At 35.4% G+C, this 13,341-nt stretch overlaps 1 protein-coding gene across 1 annotated transcript in view; it reads right to left on the bottom strand.

Annotated features, from left to right (window-relative positions):
* Window positions 1-7,692: 7,692 nt before the first annotated feature.
* The window catches only part of LRRK2 (leucine rich repeat kinase 2), a 135,809-nt gene continuing 130,160 nt past the window's right edge, over window positions 7,693-13,341 (bottom strand). The window contains exons 48-51 of the mRNA XM_042946262.1: window positions 13,036-13,188; window positions 11,155-11,363; window positions 8,997-9,068; window positions 7,693-8,409 (exon numbers count right to left, since the gene is read on the bottom strand). Coding sequence (XP_042802196.1) covers window positions 8,288-8,409; window positions 8,997-9,068; window positions 11,155-11,363; window positions 13,036-13,188 — 556 coding nt within the window. The 3' untranslated portion in view covers window positions 7,693-8,287. The remainder of the gene's footprint in view (window positions 8,410-8,996; window positions 9,069-11,154; window positions 11,364-13,035; window positions 13,189-13,341) is intronic.

Genomic DNA, 13,341 nt, shown 5'->3' with positions numbered 1-13,341 from the left:
TTGTAAACTTTTCAAATTCTATTTTAATTCCATCATTTCATTCTATTTCATTGTATTCATTTTTTTTTTTCAAATTTTCAAACGTTTTCCTTTTTTCTTTTTCCCTTTTTTCCTCTAATCTATCAAGCCCCTTTCAACATCCAGACCAAAACACACCTAGGACCTAGCATTATTTGTTTGATTTTTTTTTTGTGGGTGTGTTGTTTTTAACTTTTTAATTTTAATTTTTTTTACCTTATTAATTCCTTTTCTGCCTTCAAAATGACGAATCGAAGGAATTCACCCCAAAAGAAAGAGCAGGAAGAAACAACACCTACAGACTTAATCAACACAGATACAAGCAAGATGTCTGAACTGGAATTTAAAATCACAATAATAAGAATACTAGCTGGGGTCAAAAATAGATTAGAATCTCTTACTGTGGAGATGAAATAAGTAAAAGCTACTCAGGATGAAATAAAAAATGTTATAACTGAGCTTCACTCTAGATAGATGCCACGGCAGCAAGGATGGATGAGGTAGGGCAGTGAATCACCTATGGAGGACAAATTTCTGGGGAATAATGAAGCAGAAAAAAAGAGGGAGACTAAGCCAAAAGAGCCTGATTTAAGAATTAGAGAAATCAGTAACAAATACTTGGAGACTAAAGACCATCCTACTAAGGAATGAATGGGCTAACAAGAAGTTATAGAGGAAATTAAAAAGGAACATCAGAATCATAGGGGTCCCAGAAGATGAAGAGAGAAAAAGGGGTAGAAGGGTTATGTGAGCAAATCATAGCGGAAAACTTTCCTAACCTGGGGAAAGACACAGACATCAAAATCCAGGAAGCACAGAGGACTCCCATTAGATTCAGCAAAACTGACCATCAACAAGGCATATCATAGTCAAATTCACAAAATACTCAGGCAAGGAAAGAATCATGAAGGCAGAAAGGGAAAAAATGTCCTTAACCTACAGGGGAAGACAGATCAGGTTTGCAGCAGACCTATCCATAGAAACTTGACAGGCCAGAAAGGAATGGCAGGATATATGCAATGTGCTGAATCAGAAAAATATGCAACCAAGAATTCTTTATCCAGCAAGCCTGTCATTCAAAATAGAAGCAGAGATAAAAAATTTCCCAAACAAAAAATAAAGTTCATGACCACTAAACCAGCCCTGCAAGAAATTTTAATGGGCACTCTCTGAGGGGAGAAAAAAAAAAGGAAAAAAAAATACCAAAAGCAACAAAGACTAGAAAGGACCAGAGAACACCACCAGAAACTCCAACTCTACAAGCAACATAATGGCAATAAATTCTTATCTTTCAGGACTCACTCTAAACATCAATGGACTCAATGCTCCAATCAAAAGACATAGGGTAACAGAATGGATAAGAAAACAAGATCCATGCTGTTTACAAGAGACCCACTTTAGACCTAAAGACACCTTCAGATTGAAACCAAGGGGATGGAGAACCATCCAACATGCTAATGGTCGACAAAAGAAAGCTGGAGTAGCCATACTTACATCAGACAATCTAGACTTTAAAATAAAGACTGTATCAAGAGATGAATAAGGGTATTATATGATAATTAAGAGGTCTATCCACCAAGAAGACCTAACAATTGTAAACATTTATGTGCCAAATGTGGGACGCTCAAATATATAAATCAATTAATCACAAACATAAACTCATTGATGATAATACCATAATACTAGGGGACTTTAACACCCCACTTACAACAATATACAGATCATCTAAACAGAAAATAAACAAGGAAACAATAGCTTTGAATGACACACTGGACCAGACGGACTTAACAGATATATTCAGAACATTTCATCCTAAAGCAGCAGAATGTATATTCTTCTCGAGTGCACATGGAACATTCTCCAGAATAGATCACATACTGGGACACAAATCAGCCCTCAACAAGTACAAAAAGATAGAGATCATACTGTGCATATTTTCAGACCACAACACTATGAAACTCAAAATCAACCACAAGAAAAAATTTGGAAAGGTAACAAATACTTGGAGACTAAAGACCATCCTACTAAGGAATGAATGGGCTAACCAAGAAGTTATAGAGGAAATTAAAAAGTTCATGGAAGCCAATGAAAATGATAACACCACAGCTCAAAACCTCTGGGACGCAGGCAAGGTGGTAATAAGAGGAAAGTATATAGCAATCCAGGCCTTCCTAAAGAAGGAAGAAAGGTCTCAGATACACAACCTAACACTACACCTTAAAGAACTGGAAAGAGAACAGCAAATAAAACCCAGGGCCAACAGAAGACAGGAAATAATAAAGATTAGAGCAGAAATCCATGTTATTGAAACAAACAAACAAACAGTAGAACAAATCAATGAAACCAAAAGCTGGTTCTTTGAAAGAATTAACAAAATTGATAAACCACTAACCAGTGTGATCAAAAAGAAAAAGGAAAGGACCCAAATAAATAAAATCAAGAATGAAAGAGGAGAGATCACAACCAACACAGAGAAATAATAACAATAAGAGAATGTTATGAGCAATTGTACACTAATAGTAATCTGGAAGAAATGGACAAATTCCTAGAAACATATAAACTACCAAAACTGAAACAGGAAGAAATAGAAAATTTGAACAGACCCACAACCAGTAAAGAAATTGAACTAGTTATCAAAAATCTCCCAAAAAACAAGAGTCCAGGGCCAGATGGCTTTCCAGGGGAATTCTACCAAACATTTAAGGAAGAGTTAACAACTATTCTCGAAGTTGTTCCAAAAAATAGAAACGGAAGGAAAACTTCCAAACTCTTTCTATGAAGCCAGCATTACCTTGATTCCAAAACCAGAGACCCCACTAAAAAGGAGTACTATAGACCCATTTCCCTGATGAACTTGGATGCAAAAATCCTCAACAAGATACTAGCCAACCGGATCCAACAATACATTAAAAAAAATTATTCACCACAACCACGTGAGATTTATACCTGGGTTGCAGGGCTGGTTCAATATCCACAAAACAATTAACATGATTCATCACATCAATAAAAGAAAGGACAAGGACCATATGATCCTTTCAATAGATGCAGAGAAAGAATTTCACAAAATACAGCATCCTTTCTTGCTAAAAACCCTCAAGAAAGTAGGGATAGAAGGATCATACCTTGAGATCATAAAAGGCATATATGAAAGACCCAATCCTAATATCATCCTCAATGGGGAAAAACTGAGAGGTTTCCCCCTAAGGTCAGGAAAAACACAGGGATGTCTACTCATGCCACTGTTATTCCACATAGTATTGGAGGTCTCAGCCTCTGTAATCAGACAACACAAAGAAATAAAAGGCATCCAAATCAGTCAGGAGGAGGTCAAACTTTCACTCTTTGTAGATGACATGATACTCTACATGGAAAACCCAAAAGATTCCACCAAAAAACTGCTAGAACTGATTCATGAACTCAGCAAAGTGGCAGGATACAAAATCAATGCACAGAAATCGGTTGCATCCCTATACACCAACAATGAAGCAACAGAAAGAGAAATCAAGGAATCAATCCCATTTACAATTGCACCAAAAACAATAAAATACCTAGGAACAAATCTAACCAAAGGGGTGAAAAATCTATACACTGAAAACTATAGAAAGCTTATGAAAGAAATTGAAGAAGACACAAAAAAATGGAAATATACCCCACGCTCCTGGATAAGAAGAACAAATATTGTTAAAATGTCGATATGACCCAAAGCGATCTACGTATTCAATGCAATCCCTATCAAAATAACACCAGCATTCTTCACAGAGCTAGAACAAATAATCCTAAAATTTGTATGGAACCAGAAAAGACCCCCAAGAGCCAAAGCAATCTTGAAAAAGAAAACCAAATCAGGAGGCATCACAATCCTGGACTTCAAGCTATACTACAAAGCTGCAGTCATCAAGACAGTATGGTACTGGCACAAAAACCGACATTCAGATCAATGGAACAGAATAGAGAACCCAGAAATGGACCCACAAACATATGGCCAACTAATCTTTGACAAAGCAGGAAAGAATATCCAATGGAATAAAGACAGTCTCTTCAGCATATGGTGCTGGGAAAACTGGACAGCGACATGCAGAAGAATGAACCTGGACCACTTTCTTCACCATACACAAAAATAAACTCAAAATGGATGAAAGACCTACTAAACGTAAGACAGGAAGCCATCAAAATCCTCGAGGAGAAAGCAGGTTAAAACCTCTTTGACCTTGGCCACAGCTACTTCTTACTCAACACGTCTCTGGAGGCAAGAAAAGCAAAAGCAAAAATGAACAATTGGGACCTCATCAAAATAAAAAGCTTTTGCCCAGCGAAGGAAACAATCAGCAAAACTAAAAGGCACCTGACAGAATGGGAGAAGATATTTGCAAATGACATATCAGATAAAGGGTTAGTATCCAAAATCTATAAAGAACTTATCCAACTCAACACCCCAAAAACAAATAGTCCAGTGAAGAAATGGGCAAAAGACATGAATAGACACTTCTCCAAAGAAGACATCTAGATGGCCAAATGACACATTAAAAAATGCTCAACATAACTCATCACCAGGGAAATATAAATCAAAACCACAATGAGATACCACCTCACACTTGTTCAGAATGGCTAACATTAATAACTCAGGCAACAACAGATGTTGGCGAGGATGTGGAGAAAGAGGATCTTCTTGGCATTGTTGGTGGGAATGCAAACTGGTGCAGCCACTCTGGAAAACAGTATGGAGGTTCCCCAAAAATTAAAAATAGAACTACCCTACGACCCATCAATTGCACTACAAGGTATTTATCCAAGGGATACAGGTGTGCTGTTTCGAAGGGGCACATGCACCCCAATGTTTATATCAACACTATCAACAATAGCCAAAGTGTGGAAAGAGCCCAAATGTCCATCGACAGATGAATGGATAAAGAAGATAGGGTATGTATACACACACACACACACACACACACACACACACACACACACACACAATGGAGTATTACTTGTCATTCAAAAAGAATGAAATCTTGCCATCTGCAACAACGTGGATGGAACTAGAGGGTTTTATGGTAGGTGAAATTAGTCAGAGAAAGACAAATATCATATGACTTCACTCATATGAGGACATTAAGATACAAAACAGATGAATATAAGGGAAGTGAAGCAAATCTGCACTGCAAAGGAACCAACAAAACTAAAAGGCAACCGACAGAATGTGAAAAGATATTTGCAAATGACATTATCGGATAAAGGGCTAGTATCCAAATGTATAAAGAACTCACAAAACTTCACACCCAAAAAACAAATAATCCAGTGAGGAAATGAGCAGAAGACATGAATAGACAGTTTTCTAAAGAAGACATCCAGATGGCCAACCAACACATGAAAAGATGCTCAACGTCACTCCTCATCAGGGAAATACAAATCAAAACCATACTGAGATACCACCTCACTTGTTCAGAGTGGCTAAAATGAACAAGTCATGAGACTACAGATGCTGGCAAGGATGTGGAGAAACGGGAACCCTCTTGCACTGTTGGTGGGAATGCAAACTGGTGCAGCTGCTCTGGAAAAGTTTGGAGGTTCCTTAAAAAATTAAAAATAGAACTACCCTATGACCCAGAAATACCACTGCTAGGAATTTACCCAAGGGGTACAAGAGTGCTGATGCATAGGGGCACGTGTACCCCAATGTTTATAGCAGCACTTTCTACAATAGTCAAATTATGGAAAGAGCCTAAGTTCCATCAACTGGTGAATGGATAAAGAAGATGTGGTTTATATATACAATGGAATACTACTTGGCAATGAGAAAGAATGAAATCTGGCCATTTGCAGCAACGTGGATGGAACTGGAAGGTACTATGCTAAGTGAAATAAGTCAGGCAGAGAAAGGAAGACACCATATGTTTTCACTCATATGTGGATCCTGAGAAACCTAACAGAAGACCATCAGGGAGGGGAAGGGGGAAAAAAAAGTTACAGAGAGGGAAGGAGGCAAACCATAAGAGACTCTTAAAAACTGAGAATAAACTGAGGGTTGATGGGGGGTGGGGGAGAGGGTAAAGTGGGTGATGGGCATGGAGGAGGGCACCTGTTGGGATGAGCACTGGGTGTTGTGTGGAAACCAATCTGACAATAAACTATATTAAAAAAAATAAAAAGGTAAGGGAAGCAAAAATAAAACAAAAACAGGGAGGGGGACAAAACATAAGAGACTCTTAAATACAGAGAACAAACTGAGGTTTGCTGGAGGGGTTGTGGGGGCATGGGCTACATGGGTAAGGGGCATTAAGGAAGACACTTGTTGGGATGAGCACTGGGTGTTATAAGCAGGGGATGAATCACTGGAATCTACTCCTGAAATCATTATTGCAGTATATGCTAACTAACTTGGATGTAAATGAAAAACAAATACATACATACATACATACATACATACATACATACATACATACATACATAAAAATGTAGAGATTGACAGAATGTCCTGAAAAAGATGATCCAATTAAAAAAAGATAAACGCTTATGTTTTTATAATGATAAGTAGCTCATTTGGGGGTTCTAATCAGGGAAAACTTAAAATGAGTCTGCCAATTTTTTTAATAAATTGTTCTAAAGTCATTTTTTGTTTCAGTACTCAAGAGGGAACAATTCTATTTTAAGAAAAATTTTATGAGAATTTGAAAATGGAATATATCAGGCCTATCAGGTTTTATTCTGGGATCCTAAAAACTATGTGTACTACAGGCAACTGAATAAATCCCCAAGAGAAAACTTTAGTTAGCATTTTTTAGATGTCCCATACACAGGTTAATAAAAAATTTCATATTAGACAGATACAGAGCTATATGTGAAAAATAAAACATTATCACAAAGTTTTAAAATTCTTAAACATGCTTTAAGAATGTTTATTATTCCATTTAAATATAATGTTCATTTACGTATTTCTTCATAATTTTCTTGGTAAAAAAATTACAATAAATACAAAGTAACAATGAGAAATATCACAGGAACAAACTTGTCCATTATTTTTAAAATCATCCTATAATACAACACTGGTGAGTTCTGAGAATATTAAATGGACAAGTTATCCTGTCATAGAGAATTGTTTGAATTTATGACTACTGGCGAGGGACAATGGATTTACCAAAAAAGTTTTTCCTTAAGACATAAATGTCACTCAAATTGTTACCTAGACACTTGGCCCTGACACTCCTACTGTGGGAAGATATTCAAACAATTTAGGTATAATTTAGAAGACAAGGTTAGCAGGTATTTTTACCTGTCATAACCTGAAACTCCTTTCTTCTTCATCAAAATAAAGAGTGTTATAAACTTGCCCCCACAGTCACAATGGGAGTTGTGGAATTCTATAATTCTGGAAATAGGGTTTCTTCCTGAGTGATGCAGGATTTGCAGAATCACAAATTTAGGAAGAAGGTGGGTAGAAATGTTAGGGTGCAGGTTAGAAACAAGTAACCAGCGGTCTGGCTTACCACTGAAAATCCGAATTAAAACATAAAAAATATCACTTGAAGACTGAACACTGTATTCACACCAAGTATACAAATTTCAGGGTATCCACATTCATAGATTGAACTGCACAACAGGAAAAGAGAAAGTGGCCATGTCTTTACTGGGAATGAGAACAATATGTTATATTTCCTCATCAGCACTTTCCGTGACATTTTCTTTTAAATGGAGGGAAGATGCATGAAACGCATTGTTTGCATCAGCAACAAAGAGGATGCACATTCCAATGAAGGGATTTATTGGTGAAAATTCAGTTTACAAGCATGTATGAGACGTGCATTTAAAAGGAATTTAAGAAGGAATGTATTACATGTGAACCAGTCCTGATATTACTATTCTACTTTGCAAAATACCTAGAAAGTAATCAAACAGCAGTCCTGTTTAAATGCAGAATTTTAAATAAAGTTTACTTTCGTTATGGATAAAAACAAAAAAATTAATCACTTTGTAAATTTTGGTATGAGTCCTGCAATTATGTACTTTTTAGCTTTCCTTTCATTACTTAACCCACAAAATTAATTAGGATGTGGGAAATATAATGCCATATTTTAAATAATTCTTTAAAACATTTCCAGTGAAATTATTTTTACACATATTTATATTTAAAATAAAATAAAATATATAAACATTCCTTCATATACACATGAGCTTTTTCAAAAAGTGGAAGTGTCCTTTTCATATGTAAACATTTTTAAAGAAATATTTACAGGAGAATAATTTTCGCATCCAAAGGCAAAGATCTCCAACATCCCTCTTATTCAACAGATATTCTTCTCATTTTTTCAGCTAATTCGTTTCTTACTTCAATATGTTTTTCTAAATTTTGCACTTCATGTGGAAGGTTGATATCCCAAACAGACAAACAAGACTGTATCTCTACAAAGGAAAAAAATGAAATAATGGTTCAAAGATCTGCCATAAGGCCTTTTTATTTTATTTTATTTTATTTCAATTTTGTTCATTTATATTTAGTTGTCTTATACAAACATATATATAAATACAGCTATAAAAATTTACTAAATCACTGCCATTCATAAGAAACTACATTTTGAAAATGTTTAAAGTGTATTACAAAAACAACTACACTTCAAAAAGAGTGTGAACTTTTAATAACCTGATGTTTCACTTTCTGAAAGAAATAGTTTTTTCAAACACTGTTCAAAATCAGAGCTTATATGGATATAGGTAAACTGTAAGGAAAAATAACCACGTTTAGTTTAAATTTGGGCTACTTCTCATTTTACAGTGGTTGATATTTCTACTTCATCTGAAAAAATACTACTAAACTACTAAAACTTAATTTTGAGTTTAAATTATTTACACTATAAAGAAGCTACCAATTTAAAATGCTTGAAGTTTATAGTATATGTTATATTTATTATAAATGTATACAACACATAACATGTTATAATCATCAGTGTCATTGTACTGTGTTTGGAATACAGTATCTTCTTAAACACTACCTTTTTGGTGTTGTGTGCCTTCAGTACTTTTCCGGATATACCCCAAAACCAGCATGACATTTTTAAGGCTTCCTTTAAAAAAAAATATATGAGTCTTCTGTTAAAACAATGTAATAAGATGAACTTTAAAAAGTCATTAGAAATTACCGTATAATTCTGCTTTTTAGGAGACACTTCAATTATACTGAATAAAATGCTCCAAGATCAGCAATTATTTAATGTTGGAAAATTTGTGGCCCATTCCTTGCTATAATTTTTATTAATTGTGTTAATCTGAGAAAATTATTTAACTTTTGAAAAATGGGTTTAATATTTATACACCCAGAGTTATAATATTAAATGAGATGTGTGTGAAACTGCTTTGGCATTAGTCAAATGTGAATCATTTGGATACAAAGTTGGATGGATGATATACTGATACTCTGTCACAGAACCATACTTTCTTCTCAAGTCACTCACTAATTTACTCAACAAATATTTGCCATATGTCTTCTATACAGGAGGCAAGGCCCTGGGGAGTAAAGAAGTAAATAAACAAACACATGCAGACTCAACCTACATGGAATTTATATTCTAGTGAGGAGATTGACACTAATGAAAAAAAAAAATCGTGACCAGGATGGATGCTATGCAAGGGAGATGTTATGAGAACTTCAAAGAGGGAAGTTTGACCTAATCAGTGTTCAGTTGTGAAAGGTTTTGACATATGAGCTACCATTTTGAAAAAAGAGTTAGTGTACCTTCTTGGCTTAATTAACTACAGAAGTTAAATAAGCAAAGAATGAGCAGCACATGAAAAACATTGAGGCAGTGTGAAGCATGGTATCCCAGAGGGACTGAACACTCTCCAGATCAGAAAGCACTGGGAGCAATGTGATAAATGGCAGAGGCTACAAAGGTGAGGTGAAGCCACATTGTACCTACCGCACCTGTGGATTATGTTTAAATTTATCTTTACTTTAAAAATCAATTAAACCACTGAAATTCCACATAATTTCAGTAATGAACAACGATTTGGATACAAAAGTACAGACAAATTAAAGGACTTAACAACCTTGGTAGAATAAAGCTAGAGAGACAACCCACTATTGTTGTGAGATACAACGCTAGTAAGCTGAGAGTCACCAATCACTCACAGCATCTAGTGTAACTCCTGTGCAATTTAAACATCCAGTCATAAAAAGTGGGTGAGAGTAAGGAGTAACACTTGTCGCTCCTTAATATATTCCTGTAAAATAAATTGACCATTTGCTTCACCTGTCAAACACACTAGGACTTATTTACTAAGGTTATATAAACTCTCGTTTTGCAGAACCTAATCCCACGTTATTTTGGTGATCAACTTTGTATATATGTCAATACTATTCTCTAAGCCTAATAATTAGTTAAAAGAAAAAAATGGAATGTATTTATGTAGAAAATATATTTCATGTGCTGTTATGATTTCTTCATACTTAAATAGAAAAGTAGGAGCAAGAAAAGACATAAAAGTCTGCATAAAACATCATGATTGTCAATACCTGCAGATTGTAGAGTTCAGCATATATTGTTACAAGCATATAAATTTGTTGATAGAATGAAAAACCAAATTTAAGAAGGGTAGGAAGTTTAAATTGGTTAAAATAAGCATTTGCTTTAATACCTTTGGTTAAAAAGTTAAAAATACTCAGGGCGCCTGGGTGGCTCAGACAGTTAAGCCTATGACTCTTGATGTGGCTCAGGTCATGCATGATCTCACAGTTTGTGAGTGTGAGCATCCCACTGGGAATTTCTCTCTCTCTCTCTCTTGCTCTCTCTCTCTGCCCCTCCCCCACTCACTCTCTTTCTCTCTCTCTCAAAATAAATAAAGAAACATTACAAAAATATTTTTAAGTTAAAAATACTCAAAATTATCTATTTCCTCTTTTGCCTTAGATACAGAGAAAGTAGAACCGAGAATCGGTGCTCGGCTGCGATAATCTTCTCTAATGGGACTGAAAGCATCCATTTCCTCCATTTTTTAGTGACCCTATTAAAATGTATCCCAGTTCTATGTTTCATGATGTGACCTTCTGAGACATGTCCAATGGCATTAGAAAGTGAGACTAAAATTAAAAATAAAAGCATATTTTTAAAGTCTTAGACAATATCATAAAAGATTGAAAGGAAAGAAACTTACCTAACTGTGCTGTCATCATGACTCTGACAGAATCACAAAAATTGTGAACTATACGTATAATTCGACGAGTTGAAAGATCAAGGAGTAAAACATGGCCTCCTCCAGTTCCTATCCAAAGGGCAGTGTTCTTCTGGAGGCAGAGAGTTTTCACTCTCCCAGAATAAGATATTTTGTGTTTTGATTCCGCGTTTACTTTTACCATTTCCTCCCTAAAACCATAAAGTATGCATTAATAATTTATTTTATCAACAATTAAGAGATAAAGCAGATGTCTACACATGCACACTATATATAGCATTTTAAATTATGAATACATAATAGTATACATTATATATCATTAAAATTCTACAAAATGAGTGTTGCTAAATACAGAACATCAAAGTGGCTTCTCTCCTTGAAACATAAATTATCAAAGATAACACAGCCCCTTCAAGAAATTCTAAAGTAAATAAAATGGATAAAATAAAGTGGCTCGGTTGGCTAAACGTCTGTCTCTTGATTTTGGCTCAGGTTTGCATCAGTCTCCACGCTGACAGAGTGGAGCCTGTTTGGGATTCTCTCTCTGCCTCTCTCTCTCTCTCTCTCTCTCTCTCTCTCAAAATAAATACATAAACTTTAAAAATGGATATAATTTTTATAAATAATAAGCCTATATAACCCAGTGTAAAAGAAAAGAATAAATTTGCCCAATATAAATAGAAAAAGTTTCTTTCCATGAAGTCTAAAAGTTACAAAGGAAAATTAAATTTTAATCATTTACATGTAAAAGATGTCAATACAAACCACTAAATGTTTCTCTGAGCCAATGAATAATTCATGACAAAAATGAGGTGTCCGGAAATAAAACAGTTCTAATACTTCAGGAAGGGAACCTTTACCAGGCAGAACTGTCAGCACTTCCGAATGTCAATCTCCTTACCATCCAGAGAAAAATGAAAACATTCTGGGAAAGTCAACCTTGAAGTTTCATTTTATAGATACAGTGTGTAATCTAAATGTTCTCCAGAGAATAAAAAATCTATACATAAAAACAAGATAAAACAGGGGCGCCTGGGTGGCTCAGTCGGTAAGCGTCCGACTTCAGCTCAGGTCATGATCTTGTGGTTGGTGAGTTCAGGCTCCGCCTCAGGCTCTGTGCTGACAGCTCAGAGCCTGGAGCCTGCTTCAGATTCTGTGTCTCCCTCTCTCTCTACCCCTCCCCAAATAAGGTTGAGTGGTCCCCTTTCCCACCAGCAGCACACAAAAGATGTGCGTGATTTAAAGTCTGAGATGTGCTTGATTAGACTAAGAACTGGTTGTCAGTCTGGTGTCTTGATCCTTCATCCTTAAGCAGTTCGTGCATTGGTCAGTCCAGTAGGTTTCCCCCCATTTTTTAAATTGTTTCGTGACTTTGTCTTTAGAACAAAGTATCCTTGGACCTGTAGTCTAATTACAAGTAGTAAACTTTGATATTGTAACACTACTAAATGTACAGTCAGCAAGGAATCCAGTATGATCACTTTCAATAATGTACTATTTTTTCATTGGTGAATATTCTTTGTAATATCTTGAAGAAACCATATATATCATGTTCCTATTCTTTTTTTATTTTTCCAAAATTAAACTACTTGCTAGATACCAAGAGATGGTGCTGAAAAGAATTAGCAATTTTGTTTCTGAGTTGTTTAGTGTTCTAGTTAGAGGTAGAAACAAAGTAAAATTAGGCATACTGCCTCTCTAAGTCTGAAGTATAAAAACGGCTCTAATAAGCACAAAATAAGAACCAATGACATTGTACCTATAGTGAACAATAATATGTTGTACACCTAAAATTTGTTAAGAGGGTCAATTTCACACTGAGTTCTTTCCACAGTAAAATACAATTTAAAGAAAACAATTTACTTTAAAAAGTGCACACAGTCTATAAGTTCACAGAGTTTTTCAGTCTTCTTATCCCATACTTCCACAAATGGGCTATTTTTCTTAGCAACGTAGAGAGCCGTGTCCACCACCACTGCTATGATGTTGGAATCACTGAAAGCTGCATAAGAAAACCTAGAGGGACAAAAGAATGTCACTATTCTTCATTTCTTGCAAACAGATTGGCTAGCATAGGCCCTACCTTCATGGCAAACTTCTACTTAGCCTTTGATGTTTGTTTAACTTAAATGTCAGCTCCTCTGGAATACTTCCCTGACCTATCAAAAT

The sequence above is a fragment of the Panthera leo genome, chromosome B4 (genome assembly GCF_018350215.1).
Source record: "Panthera leo isolate Ple1 chromosome B4, P.leo_Ple1_pat1.1, whole genome shotgun sequence".
NCBI classification, from domain to species: Eukaryota; Metazoa; Chordata; class Mammalia; order Carnivora; family Felidae; genus Panthera; species Panthera leo.
The sequence above is the reverse complement of the archived record's forward strand: the minus strand, read 5'-3'. Positions and strand labels throughout refer to the sequence as shown.